The sequence below is a fragment of the Bombina bombina genome, chromosome 1, assembly GCF_027579735.1.
Source record: "Bombina bombina isolate aBomBom1 chromosome 1, aBomBom1.pri, whole genome shotgun sequence".
Taxonomy (NCBI): domain Eukaryota; kingdom Metazoa; phylum Chordata; class Amphibia; order Anura; family Bombinatoridae; genus Bombina; species Bombina bombina.
This window is the reverse complement of record NC_069499.1, coordinates 1,372,681,768-1,372,691,091: the sequence shown is the minus strand read 5'-3', so window position 1 is coordinate 1,372,691,091 and position 9,324 is coordinate 1,372,681,768. Positions and strand designations below refer to the sequence as shown.

The window sequence follows — 9,324 nt, the reverse complement described above, 5'->3', positions numbered from 1 at the left end:
TGAATCATGAAAGTAAAAATTGATGTTTACCTTTAAACAATATACTATACCCTCTTTTTCATCTGTGGCTACTACAAACACTTTTTGTATTTTCGTTTGTGGAGAGATTTTTTTTTTCCTCTTCTAAATGTATTATTTATATTTGACGATCATCCCAAGATCCATGAGAGTTACAAATCTATAATGCACATTTCTATTGAATCATTAAATTTAGCAGTACAATACATTTGAAGCATTTTTTTAGCAAAAAATACATAAGTGGCAAATAAGAAAAAAAGTGACATACCAAAAGTTAAATTTATTTTTATTGACAGCTTTTAGTTACAAATATTGTAATATGCCCATTTCCCTTAATGCCCGACAGCCATTATTTCTTTTTACACATATACTCCTCCAGTGCTAATGAGAGGAACCCGAAGAAGATGATAAATTCTTTAAAGGACACTTTCTTGTCCCCATCCATGTCCATCTCGCCCATGACCCCTTTCAGGATTTCATCTTTCTTTCCACTAGTCTGGAAAAAAAAAATATATATCTAAATATAAGGGTCAGATCACCATCTCAGAGAGTGTTGTAAGGTGCTTTATCTGATGTATCAGAATCCGTGAGTTACTGGGACTGCATGATTCTGCTAAATCTACATCTCTATTCATACGTTGTGCTTTTTTTTTTTTTTTTTTTTTTTTTTATTTGCAGTTATGTTGAATCTAACTATACATTACATTCCTGTCTTTGCATCAGTGTATGTTCACCAATACTTACACATAATGTAGGGAATTCCTTTGTAGCCAGTTCACACAGCTCATCCTGGTTCAGAAAATTGCCATCTCCATCTTTTCCAGCATATTTCTTAAAGGTTCCAATGAGCCTGATCATTAAGTCTTCCAATTTTTCACCCATGATGCACTATGGAAAAAGAATATTACTACAACTTAGTGCTTAAAGGGATATGAAACCCAATTTTTTTTTTATTCTTTCTTGATTTAGATAGAGCATGCAATTAAGCAACTTTCCAATTTACTCCTATTATCAATTAATTTGTTCTCTTGATATCTTTATTTGAAGAGGAGCCAGACCATTTTTGTTTCAGCGCTTGCTGATTGGTGGCTAAATGTAAAGGATACAGATTATATACATTCCCATCAGAGTTGGCAAACCTATGGCACTATGCATCTGGTATAACATACTGCTTGGTTCACTGTCTGTAAATATAGTAATTATGAGAGAGTATATATCTATTAAAATATATCTAGAGATTGTATCTAACTCATGTCTGTATCTATCAATCGATATTTAGAGATTGAATCAGACTAGTATTCTGATACACTGAATGTTTGCACATGCTCAGTAGGAGCTGGTGCTTTAAAAAAAAAAAAAAAAAAAAAAAAAGTACACAATTTTGATAATGAATGTAATTTGGAAAGTCTCTTAAAACTGCATGTTCTAACTGAATCATGAACAAAATAACCATTTGTAATATTTTAATGATTCAAGTAGCTGTAATACTAATACCTGTATTGTAATGTGTGAATACAAAAATGCAATAGAGTAGAGCTGCAACAACTAATCTGCATAATCGATTATGAAAATAATTGTCAACGAATCTCATAAGCGATTAGTTGGTTTGCAATTTGCTTCACTCAGATGAGCTCCTGCACATGGTATTGTCTAATGGTTATGCCCTTAGCCTAAAATAAATTTTATGGACAGTATAAGTTTACAACTACTCCTGGCTTATGTGCAACCCAAAAATAATAGGAGTCCTCATTTAGATTGAGGATATAAAACCAGGTGATTAGGGACAATGATTTGCATGTGATAGTGCCAAGCTTGTTATTTACACCTAGCCCTAGATTGATGGCATTTGTTATATGAATTGATGTCACTATTACCTGTTTGCACAATTTTTAGCACATCGCTTGCTATTCCTGATATATGTACTCTATAGATAAATGTGTAAGGCTGTGTCCTGTTACTGATATATAGTATTTATCCCTTTTGCCTTCCCCCCCTTTTCTATTTTTAATTAATTGGAATATGTACCAAATTCAACCTCTAAGTATATATCTGCTATTTTAAGAGTGGACTAGATTTTTTTTCCCCCTTAACCTTATAGATGGTTATTTACCGCTGCATATAGATATTCAAGATATGTTTTATGTTAAAATGAAGTCCAGGTTTACTTTGTTGAGAGTTCCCTTGCATTGGAGGAACTAACAAAGATAAATAGCACACCTTGGTGAAATTGGCAAAACCCTATTTTTGTATCTCAGGCACCTCAACACCATCTGAGTGCCTCTTCTCTGCTGCAGGCAAAATAGCTTTTTTTTTTTAAAAAAACAAAGCCAGCCTCAGCCAGGAGCATGAGGAGATGTTGATATTTTTGCATTTCAATGCAAAGTGTCTGAAAGAGTGAACAGAATGTTATAAACAGTGGTAGTCTACCTCTACCTCTTGTTTTGCTTAATTATAAACATTTGTTCTGCTGCTTAAAAAAAAAAATTGGACCAACAGTTTTAATGTAAAGTTTTAGTTGGAAGTTTATAAATATAACTCTCAGTATGTGGATTTTATTTTAAATATAGGAAAACAAATATTTTTATTTTTTATCCGATTAATTGAAAAAAAAAAAAAAAAAAATAGTCGGCCGCTTAATCAATTATGAAAAAAATAGTTGCAGCCCTACAATAAAGTAAAAGTACTAATACAGCAAAAGGAATGAGTTTACTGAAGCTGCATACAAGTAGGTGAGGTAGGGTAATAATGACCATTTATGCATGAATGGTTGTGAAAGATCTAACTGCTGCTGGAGAGCTATGTCAGATGTATAGGTGTGGTACTGCCAGCATAACAAGGGTTTTGTGTGAGGGGTAGGTGTGGCAATATTGAGATTACTACTAAATACACCTGAGCTATAGGTAGGGAAGTATGGAAATGTTGGAATTGATCTACAGCAAGAGACTGAGCTGCTATAGGCTAAACTTTAGGTACAATAGTGTAGAACCTGCAGAGCGAATATGTAAGATTTCCATAGGCTGCTTGAGATTTAGCTACAACAAACTTAAAATTCAAAAGATAAATGATATTAGAGGTAAAACTGGGTGTGGCCATTCTTGTGCAAGTTATATTCACCTTATTAAATTATAAATTCAGGCTCCAGCTGGCTTGTGAGCAGTGCTGCTGGCAGTTTAACAAGTTTTAGCTGAGCAGAGCAACAACTAGCCTGACTGATATTGCACCAATAACGGATCTCTTACAAAAAGACAATCAGCAGTCCCTACTGTAACAAGCTAGGTAGCAACCCATATGCATTAAATTAACTTAGTGAATGTCCTGATGTCAAAAAGTTACGATAGTTTGTGACAGTCACAACCCTAGACTCAGACTGAAAGGGATGCTCTATTCTCTGCACTTACAGCGCTGTCTTATGCAGCCTTTTTACAACTGAAAAAAACAGCTGTATATTTAGTGATCTACATAGGAGTTCACAGAAATGAAAAATCCTGTTCAATTCTTAGTGACTGTGCCAACTATACATACAGGCTAGTGAGTGTGCCAAATAAATATACAGGCTAGTGAGTGTGCCAAATAAATATACAGGCTAGTGAATGTGCCAAATAAATATACAGGCTAGTGAATGTGCCAAATATACAGGCTAGTGAATGTGCCAAATATACAGGCTAGTGAATGTGCCAAATAAATATACAGGCTAGTGAATGTGCCATACTCCCTGGCAGCTGATTTATTTTATCAGTGCTTGGCAAGCAGCAACACTTCCTGTATAGCATCACAAACCATTTGTATACTGTGTATAGCACTTAGCAGGAGCGTGGCTCTATCCCAGACAAATTCACATGGGTCAGTAGGAGGGAGGATGCAAACAGTTCCACTAGTGTGGTCAAAACTATTTAAGACTATAAAACTACATACTCTAGCAGCAGATTGTAAGAAATGACAGTTGCATTACTAGATTAAGTTTACTTTTACATAAAGGGTCTTTAGAAAAAGCTAGAAGTAAAAAGAAAAAAACTTATTTATTTAAAATATGTAAAGTTTAGAAAAACGCAATTTCTCTGCAGAATATTCTAATTCTTTTGCCTGTCTATAAACAAGTTACACATTGCAATGCAGAGTCTCCTGTCCCAGAGCTTTTACTTACCTGGTTAGTCAGACACAACAGCAAATATCACAAAGAGGGTACAGACAGCTGTGCTGGGCTCAGGAGAAGATGAGCAATATATATATAGCCAACTAGACCCTGCCCCTCTCCTCCCTTCTGTATCCCCGGATCTGCAGGGAGGAGTCTGGGGGACAAGGAGTGGGTGTGCTCATTCACACTCCCCATTGGCTGTAGATTTCTGTTACAATTAATTTCTACCCAGACACACCCAAACTCATCCTGTGACTTCACTTAGGACGTTTAGCTTGCACATTGCTTAATTGGTTTGCAGAGGTTTTTTTTTTTGTAAAACAGAGATGTAGTGCATAATTACTGACTGTAGTATGAATGTGTCCTCGAATCGTACAAGGAAAAAAAAAGCATGTTCAAATGTTCCTACATTGTATCCAAGATAAATTATAGCATTTGTAATTACAGTTAGAGCAAAAGTAATGCAGAAAGATTTGTATCACAGCTTTAATAGAATTTATCTTAAATGGATATTAAACCCCAATTTTTCCTTTCATGATTCAGATAGGGCATGCAATTTCAAGCAACTTTCTAATTTACTCATATGATGTTTTCTTTGTTCACTTGGTATCTTTATTTGAAAAAGCGGGAATGTAAGCCTAGGAGCTGAGACATTTTTGGTTCATAACCCTGGGTGACGCTTGCTGATTGGTGGCTACATTAAACCACCAATCAGCAAGCACTACCCAGGTGGGCAGGCTCCTTAGCTTACATTCCTGCTTTTCAATAAAGATACCAAGAAAAATTGATAATAGGAGTAATTTAGAAAGCTGCTTGAAATTGCATGCCCTATCTGAATCATGAAAGAACAAACTTGGGTTTCATTTAAAGGACTATTAAAGGTTCAGAGAGAGCATTTAATTAAAAAAAATTCCAATGTACTTCTATTCTCAAATTTGCTTTGTTCATGTGATATTCTTTGTTGAAGAGATACCTAGGTAGGTAGCATGCACATCTGCAACACTACATGGCTTGAAACACTGCTGCCACATAGTGCTCTTGCAAATGATGTGTACACTACTGAGTCTACCTACCTGCCTGCTTTTCAACATAGAAAAACAAGAGAATTAAGTACTTGTAACTAGTTATTTGGATTTATTTTTTTCAATTTACATTCTATCTGAATCACCAACATTGTGTTGGGAGTTTTATGTCCCTTTAAATACAGTAGAAATGCATAATCAACAAATAAATCATAAAAATACAATGCAATTACTCTGAATTTCAAATAAGCAGTAGATTTTTTTAATTTAAAATTTAAAAATGCCCTTCCATTGCCCTGCCTCTTGTATCAAGTGACAACCATCAGCAAATCACAAATATGTATACATTGTGAACTCTTGCACATGCTCAGTAGGATCTGGTGCCTTAGAAAGCATGCTCATAAAAAGTCTGTACACAATTTGATAGTGCAAGTAAATTAGATGTTTTTATTTTTTATTGCATGGGTAATCTAAATCATGAAAGTTTAATTTTGACTATAGTGTCCCTGTATTAATCTGTATCTGTATTCTATCTGTATGTAGCCCTTTGTCATTTTGCTGCAGGGATTAACTGCACTTTGCACTTTGCCCTTTGCTCAACCCTGCATCACATGGTAGTGAGAGCCAATCAGAGGCTGGCAGTTTTTCAGAGACTTCCTGTGAGGAGAGTTTAGTCAGAGCTGTTCAGGGCTGCTGAAAGATGTGTGTGTGATTCTGCCTGGGATGATAAAGGCTGCATCCAGGACCCTGCATGCTGTGAACACTCAGCCTTATGTCACAGTAAGAAGCAGCAGCATTGGGACTTGAGTGAGCTGTCATTTCAGACTGTCAGCACTTAAGTGGAAATAAAGCATCCAGGACCCTGCATGCTGTGAACACTCAGCCTGATGTCACAGTAAGAAGCAGCTACAGTAGGACTAGAGTGAGCTGTCATTTCAGACTGTCAGCACTTAAGTGGAAAAGCAAGCAGCAGAGAAAGCAGCCAGACCTTTTCTAGAACATTCTACAGGAGGATTCAGGTAGTGGAACAGTTACAGTTATCCCTCACACTAAACAGATATCTGAAACTTACTAAGGGCCCCAACGTGCACCACCACAAGGGACTTCACTTAGCAGTGTATTTTGGGAAAAAGGGTACCCTGCAAAGTGTGGGACTGTTATGTTATTTATATGTTGTTCTATTTGCATTTAAATATATTCTGTGTTACTTTATTATCTGCTTCTGTTCATTATTGCATGTTGTGGGGAACTCATTGTCTCAGTGTTGTGGGTTCCCTGAGAATTGTTATCACTGAGTGGAGGCACTGTATGTTACATTAATCAAAATGTCCCAGACTCCCTACTCCAGCGGAGACTTAGGTCATTCCTGTGAAGCCACAGCGTCAAAGGTGACCGTCCAACCTGTATCATTCTCACCAAAGATAGGTAAGGAAGGGGTTACAGATGGAGGCACTGCTGAGATGAACTGGGACAGTAAGAAGTGTTTAAGCAAGACCCCTGTTCCATCACCCAGAGATGTTAGAGAGTGGGCTAGAATAATGAGGGTTCCTCCCCAGAAGGTTGTGGCTGTGCAAACTCCTATTGGACTCAGCCGGAGGAAGTTTATAGATGCCCTAAAACTGATCCCTGGGTTGGAAAACCCTGCGATAGTTCAGGCTAAGAAAACAGGAACTCATGGTTTGACCCTTGTTCAGGGAGACCAGGATATAAATCCAGAAAAAGGAACAACTAGAATCCCTATACCTGGAGCAGACCCTAAAGGGTGCCTGATAGTATACCCAGAAGGAGATTATGACCATGAGGAGGGTGTTGATTCTGACCTGATATTTCAAAATAGTGACAGTGAGTCTGAAGATGATTTAAATGTAAATGATTCTGAAGGCAGTTCTATAGTAAGTGAAAGGAGACTAAAGAATGATTCTCCTAAGCAAGAGATTTCTTCTCCCATAACAAATGTACTTAAACAATTAGCGGTGGAACTGACCCAAGCTCAACACATTCACAATTACAAGATATTGAAGATTTTCTCTGGGATTGACCCTACTCCTGTTGGAGAAGAGTGCTTCAAATCCTGGAGAGACACTACTTTGCAGCTTCTTAGAGAATGGGCTTTTTCTGAGGATGTGAAACGACAAAGGCTCATAGAAGGTTTAAAAGGTCCGGCCTTAGACCTGGTAAGGCACCATCAAATTATCCATCCTCAAGCTTCTGCATCAGAGCTCCTTCAAATTATAATGACTGCATATGCAAAGGAAGAAGATGAGTTTGAGTTGAGAGAACGATATGCAAATACAATTCAAGTAAAAGGTGAAAATATGTCAGCCTATGTTGTGAGAGTAGAACTCATAGTAGGAACATTAGTGGAGAAAGGGATCATTCCCGCATCTGAAATTGACAAATACCGGTGCAAACAGCTCCTTAGAGGAACACTACCTGGAGACTCCTGTGCAGCCACCTTGGAGAATCTTTTATGTATTAAAAAGGTTCTATCTTTTGCTGAAGTAATGAAGGAAGTAAGGACTATAGAGAAGACTCATCTTACTCGTTCACGGATAAGAGCTCCTGAGAAATCCTCTGCTCAGGACAGTTCCCAGAAAATCAAAAGTACAAAAGAGAAAAAAGAACCTCAACCCAGAAATTGTGAATCAATCAATTCAACTACCCAGGATAATAAACATGACAAACCTCTCAGGTGTTTTAGATGTAATGGGCTTGGGCATATAGCATCCCATTGTACACATAAAGAAGATGTTCTTCAGGTTGAAACCTTTGTCACAGATACCTTACCCAAAAGAAAAGTTTCTAGAAAAAAAAAGTGTACTCATTGGAAGAAGTGTCACATTAAGAGCCTGGAAACAGCTGCAAGTATCAGAGTTGGACCCAAGCCACTGGTATCACTTATGGTTGAGGGCATCCCAGCTTCTGCATTGCTAGACAATGGATCCCAGGTGACCATTATCTTCAGATCATTTTATGATGCTCACCTACGTCACTTACCTATTGCCACAGCTAAAGATGTCAGTTTATGGGGGCTAGGTTCACAAGCCTGTACAGTAGAAGGAGTAGTCAGAGTGCAGATTGTCATCCCACAACTGAACACTGGAAAGACTTGCTCCATGGATGTGGAGGCTCTGTTGTGCCCTACCCCTAAACAATCAAGTTTCTCCATTCTCCTGGGAACCAACACTAGTATGGTTCGAAACCTGTTTAGATCCTACTTGCAAGAGGTAGGAAATGTATCCATTAATCAGATGGCTGAATTGGAGCCTGCCCTAAGACACGAATGTCACAAATTAGCTCAAGAATCCCTGACTGGGCAGTTCCATTACTGGGGCCCCCAGCCTTTGACTTTACGACCTGGAGAAATGAAATCTGTTAAAGCTGTACCCACCTTACAGGAGGGTATGATTAATTGTGCACAGATCTATTGTGTAGAATCTATTCCTGAAGAGGACATTCGAAAGGGCTGGATGATTATGCCTGAACTCAAGGATTGGCAGAAAGGCACAACAGGCATTTTTGCAGTAACTGTCTGTAATCTGTCCCCAAGAGATGTCCATATTGATCATTGTCAAGAATTGGGAATCCTTCACCTCTTAGAGGAAATAACCCCAATTTCTGCCCTTCCCATAGAACCAGCAGTCAACTCCTCAGGAGAATTGGAGTTTGATTTTGAAGACTCAAGTTTACCATTTGAATGAAAAGAGAGATTGCTTAAAGCTCTAAAAACCAGAAGAGGAGTCTTCTCAACTAAAGACATGGATGTAGGGTGTTGCAGGAGTGCACAACACACTATAAGATTGACGGACTCTGCTCCCTTTCGTGAGAGGTCTCGACGTATAGCACCACGAGATGTGGAGGATGTGAGAAACATCTTGCAAGAAATGGAAGATACTGGCATTATCAAAGAATCTAGAAGTCCCTATGCTTCTCCCATTGTAGTGGTGAGGAAAAAGAATGGCTCTGTGCGATTGTGTATAGACTATCGAACTTTAAATAAACGAACAATTCCTGACCAGTATACACTACCCCGAATAGAAGATCTACTGAATGCTCTATCTGGTAGCAAATGGTTTAGTGTATTTGATCTCCGCTCTGGATATTATCAAGTTCCCATGAAAAAAGAAGACCAAGAGAAAACAGCATTCATCT

At 37.9% G+C, this 9,324-nt stretch overlaps 1 protein-coding gene across 1 annotated transcript; it reads right to left on the bottom strand.

Moving 5' to 3' along the window:
* Nucleotides 1-287: 287 nt before the first annotated feature.
* On the bottom strand, nucleotides 288-4,290 carry LOC128650443 (protein S100-G). Its single transcript, XM_053704390.1, has 3 exons — nucleotides 4,160-4,290; nucleotides 763-906; nucleotides 288-514 (listed from the first exon to the last, which is right to left on the bottom strand). Exons 2-3 carry the CDS (start codon nucleotides 898-900, stop codon nucleotides 368-370), a joined length of 285 nt encoding a protein of 94 aa, XP_053560365.1. The 5' UTR covers nucleotides 901-906; nucleotides 4,160-4,290; the 3' UTR covers nucleotides 288-367.
* Between the last annotated feature and the right edge of the window lie 5,034 nt (nucleotides 4,291-9,324).

What these genes read in the sequence shown, in the direction of transcription:
- LOC128650443 (XM_053704390.1), bottom strand. Translation starts at nt 900, where the DNA reads ATGGGTGAAAAATTGGAAGACTTAATGATCAGGCTCATTGGAACCTTT. An exon ending in AGGAATTCCCTACATTATGT is followed by an intron (nt 515 to 762) that starts GTAAGTATTGGT and finishes TTTTTTTTCCAG; the next exon opens with ACTAGTGGAAAGAAAGATGA.